General features: G+C 46.9%; 1 protein-coding gene across 1 annotated transcript in view; it reads left to right on the top strand.

The window, feature by feature from the left end:
• The first annotated feature begins 7,009 nt into the window (after nucleotides 1–7,009).
• The window catches only part of SLC22A23 (solute carrier family 22 member 23), a 171,011-nt gene continuing 164,543 nt past the window's right edge, over nucleotides 7,010–13,477 (top strand). The window contains 1 exon segment of the mRNA XM_015427179.1: nucleotides 7,010–7,964. Within this exon segment, the coding sequence (XP_015282665.1) occupies nucleotides 7,404–7,964 (561 nt within the window). The 5' untranslated portion in view covers nucleotides 7,010–7,403.

The following is a 13,477-nucleotide window of genomic DNA, read 5'->3' on the forward strand; positions in this document are numbered from 1 at the left end:
ATCCACAATGGTCTTACATCACAAAAGTATTTTTTATACCTCATCCATACCACAAATAGTGCTTTTCTTACCACATGAAGCTTAAAAAAGCTATCCATTTTTGTTTTGTCATACCATAAATATGCATGCCAACCAAATCTACAATCATGGCCTTCTAACCCCAGTAACTTATCATTTTCTAATTTCACCCATTGTTCCATCCAGGTTAGACAGACCGCTTCATAATATAGTCTAAGATTTGGTAATTGTAACCCACCTCTGTCTTTGGCATCACAAAGAATTTTCATCTTGATTCGCGGTTTCTTGCCTGCCCAAACAAACTTTGATAGTTCTTGTTGCCACTTAAGTAGCAAATCTGTCTTACTAAGTATTGGTATTGTTTGGAACAGGAACATCAAACGTGGTAGGACATTCATTTTTATGACTGATATTCTTCCCATCAGTGACAAATTCATTTTGTCCCATTTCTTAAAGTCTTGAGTTAACTTAGTCCATAGTTTTTCATAATTGTTCTTATATAAGTCTATATTTCTTGCAGTTAACTCAATACCAAGATATTTAGTCTTTTTTACTACTTCACATTGTACCAGGTCTTGCAGTTCCATTTGTTTTTGTTTCGTCCTTCCTGAGCTAAGACAAAAATCTGTGAGCTGGAGGCGAAAGACCTGTGAGCTAGCTCACACTAACTCAGCTTAGAGGGAACACTGGCACCAGGAAAGACGTTGGTGGGCCCCATGGGCACCATGTTGGGGACCCCTGGTTTATACTTCCAAGCCAATATGCTCCTAGCAGTAAGAACGAAAATATTCAGTTGTTTACTATATAGAAATGTATATTTGTACATAGTAAGTCCTATCTACATTTGTGGGACTTATCTTTGCTTTACTGAACTATATCTACTTCATTGAATAGTCAAAGTATTGGGCTAGGAACTGGAAGAACTGTATTTTAATCCCCATTCTACCATGGAAGCTCTGTCACTTTCTCTGTGTCTAACATATCTCACAGGGTTGCTGTGATGATAAAAAGGATGGGAGAAGAATGTTGAGCTGCTTTGTATCTCCGCTGGGGAGGAAAGAATGATATAAATTAACTACTGAGGAGGCAGATAAACATACACAAGGCTGGAAGGGACCTCAAGGGTCATCTAGTCCAACCCCCTGCACCGTGCAGGAAATTCACAACTACCTTCCCATAGATAAGGTAGATAATTTGGTGGGGAATGGAGATTTGGTCTCTCCTTTGTACTCACTTGTGCAGAAGATTGCCAGATTGTGGTGCTGAGATGTTTCTTCTTGTCAGTTCTGTGAAACAGGATGAACTATGGGATATTCTAAAATTAAGGTATGTGGTTTATTTATTTATATTTCAATTTATAGACCGCTCACCCCCTAAGGGGTTTATGAAAATTTATGCTCCAGTTTTTGTTTAACATCTTTAAGGTGCCATAGGTTTCCCCTAAACAAAAGACGTCTCATGCGAGTCCAACCCTGTACAGCTCAGTGGGGTTCACATCCAAGTAAACTCGCCTAGAATTGCAACCTTAAATTATTTATCAGGGACAATGCCAATAAACTACCTCCGATCCCAGTGAATTTTTCTTCAAGTCCCATCTACAGCCCAATGCTAATACTTTTGGCATGCTAACAGAAAAGTACTTGAGATATACCATTTTAATCTGGAGCACAATGTCAGCTGCAGAACACAGTGTTACACTGGTACTGCAGTAACATTATGCCGGTCTTGTAAGCAGATGTGCTGGCAAAGGATTGCAGGAAGCCAGACACCGGTGGAAGAACACAACTGAACCTTGTCATATATCTTGTTTAAAAACAGTGTTCCAGTGGAACCAAAGGATACAATGCAACTTTGCTGTGTGGGTAACTTTGGGCCAGTTGTTCACTCTCAGCCTAAACTACCTCACAGAATTCTTGTGAAGGTACAATGGAAGATGGGGAACTAGTAGAGCCAGTTTGGTGTAGGAGAGCCAGTTTGGTGTAGTGGTTAAGTGCGCGGACTCTAATCTGGGAGAACCAGGTTTGATTCCCCCCTCCTCCACTTGCACCTGCTGGATGACCTTGGGCAAGCCATAGTTCTGGCACAGCTGTTCTTGAAAAAGAGCAGTTTCGGTCAGAGCTCTCGCAGCGCCACCTACCTCACAGGGTGTCTGTTGTGGGGAGGGGAAGGGAAAGGAGTTTGTAAGCTGCTCTGAGACTCCTTTGGGTAGTGAAGGGCAGGGTATAAATCCAATGTCTTCTTCTTCTTCTATATGCTGCCCCAAGCTCTTTGGAGGAAAGGTGGCATAAATATGTTCTAAATCAGGGGTCCCTAATGTCTTGGCTGCAAAAACCATGGAACCTGCCTGTAGTGTATCAGGCCCGGACAGAGCCAGGCATGCCTGGACTTGTCCAGGCACAAAGACTCTAGCTTCAGACCAAAAGACAATGGGCAAGTAGGATCCTAGCCAGGCCCAATGAAAGGGCTAGGGCAGGCCAAGAGGCCAATAGGTCTCTTGGTTACTGTAAATAGCCTATCGGGAGTGGGGGGGTGTTTGCTGGTGGGTTTCCCTAAGGGAATATAAGCCGGCCAATACTTTTCCTGGTGCCCCTCAAGTGCTTCTAGAAAGTGGGCAGATTCACATGGGGCCTTTTCCAGCGAGACTCCTGATTGGCCACTGAACATTTGATTGGCTTTTTAAAATATTGCCTTAGCAGCAGCTGCCACTACAAAACAAGGATCTTCCCTGTTTGACTCTACGTAAGCTGTGGCAGTCATTTTGTGGCTGGCTCCACCTCCTGCGATGGGAGCCATTTTGTGACTGCACCCACCATGTTGTGTCAGAATTCCATGGTGCCTGCAGGCTCAAAAAGGCTGGGGACCCCTGTTCTAAATAAATAAATAAATTTCTCCCATGAGTGCTAAATGGTATGCAATTTTGAAATCCAGCTCCCTTGCCCTGTTTGTATACCGTTCTTTAATTTTGTAATTCAGTTTCATTCAGCATTTATTTCCTTCGTTCAGAGTCCACCTTTTGCTGTGAGACTTAAAAATGCAGTATTGTATGTTTTATGTTGTTTTTATTGCATCATTTTAATTGTGTGATCCGCCTGGAGTCTCAGCAAGAAAGGCGAACTTGTTGTTGTTCAGTCGCACAGTCGAGTCCGACTCTTCGCGACCCCATGGATCAGATCACTCCAGGCCTTCCTGTCTTCCGCCGTCCTCTGAAGTTGGCTCAATTTCATGTTTGTTGCATCTATGACACTGTCTAACCATCTCATCCTTTGCCGTCCCCGTCTTCTTTGACCTTCAATCTTTCCCAGCATCAGGGTCTTCTCCAGTGAGTGCTCCCTTCTCATTTGGTGGCCAAAGTATTTGAGCTTCGTTTTCATTATCTGGCCTTCCAGGGAACAGTCAGGGTTGATTTCTTTTAGGATTGACTGATTTGTTCTTCTTGCAGTCCAAGGGACTCTCAAGAGTCTTCTCCAGCACCATAGTTCAAAAGAATCTATTCTTCGGCGCTCGGCCTTCCTTATAGTCCAACTCTCGCAGCCATACATGACTACTGGGAATACCATTGCTTTGACCATGCGGACTTTTGTTGGCAGGGTGATGTCTCTACTTTTTATCATGCTGTTTAGGTTCGCCATCGCTTTCCTCCCAAGGAGCAGGCGTCTTTTAATTTCATGGCCGCTGTCACAGTCTGCGGTGATCTGGGATCCCAGGAACGTGAAATAAATAGTGGAGATTTGTTTATTTTGAACATTTGCTTTCATAATGTGTGCCATTTTTGGACTGTGTGGGATAGGAACCAGCTGGTGACCTAATCTAGAGCTTTTGTGATCCCAGCACCACATCTCAAGATTTATTTATTTAATGACAGGGGATGCATTGGTTCAATCTTCTTACATTGTTGCCCACATCAGTCAATCACATTTATATCCCACAATTCCTTCATGAAGCTGGGGGAGATTTAGGTTTTTACATCTGATTAGTGCAACAACCTTAAGAGATATCCTTGTCTGAGAGAGCAATTTGCGTAAAATCACCCACCGAGTACTGGCTGGTCTCCCCAATCCAAGTCCAATGCTCTGTTCCACTGCTCTCCAACCCTGTTGAACCTGAGGAAACTTCTGGAATTTTGAGTCAGGGTAGTGAGCACCACTACAAAATGGCTGCCATGGGGGAGTGGGTGCCACCAGCCTCTGGCCTCACACCTTTTTGTCTCAGCTCAGGAAGGAGGGCTCCAGAGCAAACTAGTTTATGCAGTAGCCAAATTGCTTGCTCACAACTTTAATGCCAGTAGCTCACAAAGTAGAATTTTTGCTCACAAAACAGCTTAGAGGGAACATTGGTTCCAAGCCAAGTATCTTCCTATGATAGGGGAGCTGCTCTTTCCAAAGGGGTGCTGCCTGCAGATACAAAGGTGATGTTTCCTGGGATCTTCCTACATCAATAAAATAGAAGAAAGATAGCTTTGGTTCTTTGCTTTAAGCTAGAGATATGGGGGGGGGGAGAAACTAGACTGCAGTGGATACCATGGCACCCACTGGCATCTTGCTGGGATCACTGGCAATAAGAATGTAAGAGAAGCCAATGCTGGATGAGGCCAATGGCCCATCCAGTCCAACACTCAGTCCCACAGTGGCCAAAAATATCAGGTACCATCAGGAGGTCCAGCAGTGGGGCCAGGTCACACAATGTTGGCACTACCAATGCTTTGTAAACAGGATCTGTGAGACCCAGGTTTGAATCCTCACTCTTCCATGGAAGTTCACAGGGTGATCTTGTGTCAGTCCTTCTCTCTCATTCCAACCCACCTAACAGAGTTGTGAGGATAAAATGGATGGAAAGGATAATTATGCATGAAAAGTACTGGGTTCGCCGAATGGAGGACTCGGACGATGACATGCTCTTGCACACATTTATTGTACTTAACACAAGACTAACTAAAACGGCCCTGCAAGGCCAACTATATACACACCCACCCAGCACAGCCTTACTCCATTGGAGGGTTTGAATTTCCCGCCAGAGTGGCTATTGGTTGGGGCTGGGGGAACTAGGATCCTATGTTCCTATTGTCCAGGGGAGCCAAGCTCCAGTCTTTGCCGCGGACCCCTAGTGGCAGTCCACGTACATAACAATACAGTAAGTTGCTTTGGGTTCCTATTGGAGGGGGAAAGGGGCATAAATATCTAAATAAGGGAATCCTAAATGGGTCTACTTGAAGTAAGTCCCATTTTAGTCAATGGAGCGAACTCCTAGAAAGTCTTCACAGGACTGCAGCTATCTTTACCCTTTGTATATACAATGATTTCTTTTTTCTATTATCTCTGGTCAAACAAGTTTTGCAGGTTTTTGAAACCCTACCCCACCAAAACCTGCAAAACCTGTATATCAGAGACGACATGCTCTTGCACAAGTTTATTGTACTTAACACAAGACTAACTAAAACGGCCCTGCAAGGCCAACTATATACACACCCACCCAGCACAGCCTTAGTCCACTGGAGGGTTTGAATTTCCCGCTAGAGTGGCTATTGGTTGGGGCTGGGGGAGAAAAGTACCCAGTTTCATATGTGAATTTCATAAAACAAACCCAAACTCTAATGATTCCAGCAAAAGCTATCTATTAGGGCGGCTGCAGTGCACTATTAAATAAGTATTAACAAATCAAATAAGTATTAACAAATCAACATAATGATTTTAATGCACCAATTAAATATGTATATATTTGCATGTGAATACAAAGGTATATAAATGTGCACAGGAATAAAATCATATTTTTAAAAAAGATTATGTATACACCTGCCACAGTTGGCACCATTTTGGAAGAGGCATTCCCTTCCCGGAAGGGACAATACCTTTTCTAAAATCATGGCTGTTCCCCGCCCCCTCCCGTTTCATAAGGTTTCAGGCTGCACTTTTGCCAGTCCATGGGGTCGCGAAGAGTCGGACTCGACTGTGCGACTGAACAACAACAAAAGCCCTACTGAACGCACTGGGACTTACTTTTTTTGCAAAGACACTTAGGATAGGTCTGGACCCCTGTAATGCAGAGGTGACCTTGGATATGAAAGGTGAAATCCTACAGCCTTGGGGGGGGGGGTGCGCGGGCGGGCGCTGCATCCGTACCGCAGAGTAAGTCCCGCTGAACTCAGAGGGGCTTTCTTTTAAGATACGTGTGCAAGTCTTGCTGGTCGCGACCCGGGTTCTTATTTGGGGGTGGAGGCAGCGAGACGTTTGTTTGCAAACCCAACCCCCGATGTCAGCGGGTTGTGATGAGTTTCTACTCGCTGCCCCCCCTCCCCGGGAGGCCCTTGGTTCCCGGGAGCCGGCAGCCTCTCCCGGTGGGACTTCCTCCTCCGCCGGCTCCGCTGCGGGGCGGAGGCGTTCCTTCGCTCCCCTGCAGGGGGAGCCGGGTGACTGGCTGCCTCCATTGGAGAGGAGGAGGAGGAGGAGGAGCAGGTGCTGCGGCGCCCGCCGCTTTTACCTTTACCTCTCGGACAGGAGGAGACGGAGGCGGGCGCTGGGGCGGAGGGCGGGGCTTGCAGGTTGAGAACAGGCGGCGGCTTCGGGGAGGCGGAGGGGCAGGCGAGGGAGGCGCGGCAAAGCCTCTTCCTTTCCGAGAGCCAAGGCGCTCTGCCGCCGCAAGCCAGAAGGGGGGAAAGGCAGCCGCGAGGGGAAAGCGCCGCCGCCGCCGCCGCCGCCGCCGCCGCCGCCGCCGCGCACTGGATCCGGCTTCGGCCGGGCACAGCGGATGCGGCTCTTCTAGACGCGCCGACAGCCTCTCCGCTTTCCGGGAAGGGGGGATCGTCCCCTGGCCGAGCCCGATGTGCGGCGATCGGGCTGGGCGAGGGATCTCGAGGGGCCGGTGCTGGGAATCGCCTCTGCGCGCCCCGGCTCCCCAGTGACTGGGAAGGGACCTTTGGACTCCGGTCGCCTCCCGGCGGCGTCTCGGTCCGGGCGGCCCAGCTTGCCGCAGCGAAGAGGAGACGCGCGGAGGAGGGCTCTGCTTTTCTGCCGCGGAGGGGAAGGAGGAGGAGGAGGGCTGGGGCTGGGGGCGGCGGCGGCGAAGCAAAATGGGCGCGCCTTGATGTGCGGCTAGGCGCGGGCAGGAGAGCCGCGGCTCCGCGAGAGAGAGCGAGCGAGCGAGCGAGAGAGAGGTCGCCCTAGATCGACGCGCACACCTATGTGTGTGTCGGCGGAGGCTCCCGCAGGGCACCCCGCCGCCGCCTCCTCCGCGCCTCCCGACCGGCTTGGAAAGCCTCGGCTGGCGCGACGCCGGGGACCGCCGCCAGTTACGCGCTGCGCCCCGCCGCCCCCTTTATGTGACTCCCTCCGGCTGCTGCTGCTGCCGCCGCCTCCTCCTCCACCACCTCCTCCTCCTCCTCCTGCTGCTGCCGGATGGCGATAGACCGGCGTCAAGAGGAGGGTGGCGAAGGCCGGCAACTGCCCGAAGAGAATGGCTCCCTGCCGCCCGGGGAGGCGGTCCCTGCCGCTGCGGCTACAGCCGCACCCCCGGCGGGGGGGGTGGCGGCGGAGATCCAGAGCCTGCCTCCTCCTCCGCTGCCGCCGCCGCCTCCTCCCGCCGGGTCCTGCAGCCCCCTCCTCTTGGACTACGACGGCTCCGTGCTGCCTCTCCTGGGCGGGCTGGGCGGCGGGCACCAGAGAACCCTCGTCCTCCTCACCTGGATCCCGGCGCTCTTCATCGGCTTCAGCCAGTTCTCGGACAGCTTCCTCTTGGACCAGCCGACCTACTGGTGCAAGGGCACGGACGGGCGAGGGAACTGGACGGGCCACCCTCACCTGCCCGCCAGCGGGCTCTCGGCCAGCCACAACTACAGCCGAGGGATGCTGGCCGCCCCCGAGCTGCCCACGCCGGAGGCGAAGAACACCAGTCAGTGCCAGTGCAGTGAGCGGCATTATTTGATCACGGCGGGCCTGGAGCAGAATGTCGTGAGCAAGGTAAGGAGATGCTTGCAGGGCCGCCTGACCCTGAGTCGAGCCATCAGGTGTTTGGCCCCTGTCTTGTCTCTTCTCTGACCTGCCATGGCCCGAAGGCCGTACAGGTGGCCCTGCGGCCAGAGATTGAAACAGGGACCTTCTGTGTGCCAGCAGGTATGTGCCGCTGTCCGGACTGAGGTCAGTATGCGGGAATGTGAGAGACTTTATCAGTCTGTTTCCCTTGTAGGGCTGCAAAGGTAATCTAATTTGGGGTTTCTTCCCAGGGTCGGGGTTTAATTTCGACCAGGGCTCAGTTCCCTGAACTCCTTGTCAATGCCAGGTCTGAGGACTGAATTGAATAACAGGACTGCCTGTCCTCTCTCGGAGTCATTAAATTGTAGGATTTATTGTCAGTGTTTGTAGTGATGATGACAGTGAGCATAGATGACTTTAAAAGGGAACTGGAGGTGGAGGGGAGAGGTCCATCCCTGCCTACTAGCCGGGGTGACTAAATGGAAATCCCCACAGTCAGAGGCAGTAAACCTCTGAATACCAGTGCTAGGTGATGGCATTAGGGAGAACTGTGGCCTCTTTGCTCCGTTTGTTGGCCCTCCAACAAACAAAAGAAACAGGATGGTGGCCTAGTTGAGGCCACTGTTAAGAGACAGGATGGTTGACTAGCTGACCCACCTCTTATGGTGGAGAAACCACGTGGAGGGTGTGTTGTTTGGGTACTGAACAGGACAAGGCACGTGTAATAGCTAGCAAAGTATTGGCAGGGATTGGTGCATACTTTTCATGTGCTCATGTAGTGTTTGGGATAAAGGACTTTTTTTATTAAAAAACCCATTTTTATTAGGATATAACAATAAGTCAAACCATACATCATCTTACAAATTGTCTTATACCCTTTTCTCCTAGTATCCCCCCCTTTCTGACTTCCCGCAGTGCTCCAACCTCCAGTCCAAATCTTATATTTTTTCTCTTTTTTCCATTTTCCAATATTAAAATTCTTCAGGCAACCTATCTTTTAACTTACTCTAAGTATCTTTCTGTCTTCAGTAGTTATCAAACCAAAATAGATTATTTTTCACATCCCAATATTTCTCTAAATATTCTTTAAAATCTTTCCAATATGCAAAGAATTCTTCTGCTTCCTGGTTCTTAAGCTTTCTTGTCATTTTGTCCATTTCCACCATAAAGAGTAACTTTTTTAACCACTCCCAAATCTCAGAAGTTCTTTCTTGTTTCCAGCATTGAGCATATGTCATTCTAGCCGTTGTAATCATATACCACATTAAAGTCCGTTTTGCAATGTTGACTTCTTCCATTTTAAGTCCCAGAAGTAGCATTTCAGGTTCCTTCTTAATTTTACATTTCATAATTTTCTCTATCTCTATTTTTTGCTTTTTCACAAGTCCACCACATATGGTAAAAAGAACCCTCTATTCTTTTACATTTCCAACATTTGTTTGACATATTACTACTTATATTTGCTATCTTTTTGGTGTCATATACCATCTATACATCATCTTATATCAATTTTCTTTTACATTAATACATGTTGAAATTTTCATTGCATTTTCCCATAAAAATTCCCAAGGTGACATATATATTTCCTTATTCATATTAACTGCCCATTTTATCATTTGCTCCTTAAATGTTTCATCCTCTGTATACCATTTTAGCAATACCTTATACATTTTAGATATCATCTTTTTACCCCCTTCCAACCACAAATTTTCAATTTCATTGGGATAAAGGACTTTAAAAAAAAAAAGGCTTCTTAGGTGTATTGTCTGCCATGAGTGTTTCGGCAGTAACTCTGGAGAGGCCATCTAAATAGGTCCTGGAGTGTGGTGATCTGTTTTGTATGTTAGCAACTTGTTATCGCTTTTTTAGGTACCTTGAGTCCAAGCTAATCAGGTAGGAGATAATACATATTTTAAATAACTAAATAATAAAGGAAAGTACTCCCAAGCTAGGTGTCTTTTTCTTCACTTAGATACTATATAAATGCTGCAAATTACATTGTCAACTTTGCTACTAAACAGTAGCACCACAGCTAATTCTGTAAGAACAAATTTAGAGTCCAGTGGCACCTTTAAGATCAACAAAGGTTTATTCAGGGCATGGGTTTTTATGTGCACGCAGGTAAGGTTTATTCTGAAGGGTGTGTCATGTGATGTACAGATATAAATGTGTGCACAGACTGAAATATACTTCCTCTCCCCCACCGAAAGGGAGGACTGTGATGACACATGAGAATATCCGAGGGTAACTCTACGTGTACTTTCTAGAGAGGGCCTTCTCTCTGTTCACTTGATAGTCTGTGGTATGTTTCTAGTCCATTAGAGTGCAACATCTGTTTCTGTGGCCCTTTTCCAGCTGTTGGTGATCCAATTTTGGATCTTAATACAAGGGGGAGGCTGATCTATGTTTCCTCTCTTGATCCATGCTTGACAGACGTTTCTGGTAAAAAAAAATATGTTTCTACCCTCCCTCTACGCCAATACTGGGAGCTTGAGAACCCTTATCTGCTTCCTTGGGGTATTTTTCAGTGTTCTTGTAGGTGTGGGTTCCCATTGTGTGTATTTGTCAAGTAACAGATGGAGCTATTACCTTTTTGTTTGACATTTCAATAATGGGTTACCTATTGTAAATCGAGCCTCTTCCTATTATGTGGCTTAAGTATTTGTCAGGGAGAGGCAAATTGGCACATCATGAATTAGCATATATGTAAGCTTAAGATAACTGTAGTGACTAGCAATGAAAATAGCTCTAACCTTGTTAGCAAGGTTAAAATGTGGTTAAAATGTGGAATTCTCTGCCAGAGGATGTAGTATTGGCCACAGGAATAAACAGCTTTAAAGGGGGATTAGATAGATTCATGGATCTATCAGTGGCTACTAGCCACAGTGGCTATAGGGAACCTCCACATTCAGAGGCACTAAATCTCTGAATCCCAGAGCCAGGAGGCAATATCAGGGGAAGGCCTCAGCCTGTATGCCCTATTGTTGGACCTCCAGAGGAATGGGTTGGCCACTGTGTGAGACAGGATGCTGGACTAGATGGACCACTAGTCTGATCAAGCAGTGCTCTTCTGATGTTCTTAGAGATCCTGAATATATATTTGGGATGCTCATATATTTTTGTATTTTGTCCTGAGAAGAGTGTTTACTTGTATTTCCATCTGGGGTCATGAACTGTGCAGAACTTCTAGCATGGTCTGTTTTTCCTGTCCTGTGGAGGACCAGGCAGTAGGTGATGTGAAAGACCTCTGCCTGAGACCCTGGAGAGCTGTTGCCAGTCTGAGTAGATAGTACTGACCTTGATGGACCAAGGGTCTGATTCGGCATGAAGCAGCTTCAGGGCTTGTGGTTGCTTTTGCACTTGCAACTTGTCAAAGAATATGTGTGTGTGAGGGCATTCTTCAGAAGCACTTTTGAACAAAATAGGCCCAATAATTCTGTCTATGCCAAGTAATTTATGGTAAAATCCTAAATACAGTTAAACTTCTCTTAACCTACTGATTTAAGCGGATTTAGAAGGGTGTAACTCAGGTTAGGATTGCACTGTTAATAAGATCTCAGGTTGGGTGAGTTTTGCAGCATCTCTAGCAGAGGTGTCATCCGTGAAATATATGGATCCTCCCTTGGAACCTTCTCAGACATGATATTTTTTTTCTTATGCTCGGATTTAAAAGGAATAGTCTCTTAGTTTTTATGGAATCTCATACAGCAGCTTCCTAATTTTGCAGTAATCCAAAGTGTGCATCACACAAGTGACCATGGGCAGCATTCACTAATGCCAAAACATATGTTTCTACCCCTATAATTTATCATGGATTTTAGAGTTGGGCCTTTAAGTTTGCTGTTGAACCACTAGAATGGAAGCTGCTGGTAAACTTACATTTTGTTGGTGTCCTCTAATTTAATACAGCAAGTTGCTCTCACAGTATCTGTTAAATTGTGTAGGTGTTTAAGCTGTTGAAACACTTTTTTCTGTAGCAGTATCTTTGCCACCGTTAAAAAACCAAATTTAAAAAATGGGGTCATCTTTGTATGCACAATGTAATTTTGCAACCCTAGTCTTCCATTAATTGTTGTGGGGGAAACTGAGACTTGTGTATTTGCTCTGCTATGGTAAGTCTGCAGTTGGCTGATTGAAGAAGTCTGTGGAGTGAAGGTGTTGTGTATTACAATCACCAGCCTTCAGGAAGACAATCATTCTAAAGTCATTTGAAAGAGGATCGAGAGACTTGTTGCTCGCCATAACTCTGGCTCCACATTCTACGGTCTCCTCTTGGTCAAGCAGGTTTTGCCAGTTGGTGGAAGGATTTAGCAACCTTTTTAGCAGAGGGGAAAGTGGGATGAATGTACACACCCTGAGCAGGATTTCAAAGGTAACATTCTCAGAATTGTAGAGGTTGACACATTATTCAAGACACATGCGGGGCCAACTCAACAGATACAGACCAGGGGTCAACACATGTGGATGAGAAAGTGGTGCTGGAAGGAAGGGTTTAGGTTTGTTAAGTGCTGGGGGAACTTTCTGGGATAAGGTGAACCCGTACAAAAGAGATGGGTTTCCCTTGAACCAAAAGGGTGGTGATTAATATCAAAAAGGTGGCAAAGCAGCTCTGAAACTAATCCCAGGAGGAAAGCCAACTGGAGCTGGGGAGCCTCCAGTTCAGGACAACTCAGTCCAAAGGGATGATAGTGTAAAAACTCTGGATAATAATGATAGGAGCACAATAGAACCTGGGTGTGATTGTAGGATGGTGAAGAAGGGCAATGTGAGGAGAAAAAGGCAAACAGTGAGGTGAGGGTTGTTGGAGAGGGAAATGTGTTACAGGTGTCTATATGCCAATGCTAGGGGTTTCTGAGCCAAAATGGGGCAGCTCATAGGTGTAAAGTTTGTGGGGGCAGCGGGGCGTCAGCCTTCCCCAAAAATATTTTTCAGGAAGGTGCTCAGCCTCCCCCGGGGGTGGGGGCCTGAGAGAGGGCAGTGTTCAGTGAGCCTGAGGCTGAGTAGTCCGAAGGAAAACTGCCTTTGCTGTCTTTGGAATACCCTTCCTGTTGTGCTGCTTTTATCCTCTCTCTCGCCCCCTGTTTTTAAAACCTCCCCTTCAGTTGTACTTCAGTTTGCGGGGCGTCAGCCTTCCCCAAAAATATTTTTCAGGAAGGTGCTCAGCCTCCCCCGGGGGTGGGGGCCTGAGAGAGGGCAGTGTTCAGTGAGCCTGAGGCTGAGTAGTCCGAAGGAAAACTGCCTTTGCTGTCTTTGGAATACCCTTCCTGTTGTGCTGCTTTTATCCTCTCTCTCGCCCCCTGTTTTTAAAACCTCCCCTTCAGTTGTACTTCAGTTTCGTCTGAGTGTGTGAGTGCTTGGGCTTCTACTCTCTCTTTATTCCCCTTCTCCCCCCCTCCCCCCACTTGGGCTGCCTCTTCATATAAATATGTGTGTTTTCTCCCCCTCTTTTGTTTCTTTGTTTTTAAAATCCCCCTTTTCCCAGTGTTTACTTTTATGGCGTT

Source organism: Gekko japonicus, unplaced genomic scaffold (assembly GCF_001447785.1).
Source record: "Gekko japonicus isolate JY-2015 unplaced genomic scaffold, Gekko_japonicus_V1.1 scaffold812, whole genome shotgun sequence".
NCBI classification, from domain to species: domain Eukaryota; kingdom Metazoa; phylum Chordata; class Lepidosauria; order Squamata; family Gekkonidae; genus Gekko; species Gekko japonicus.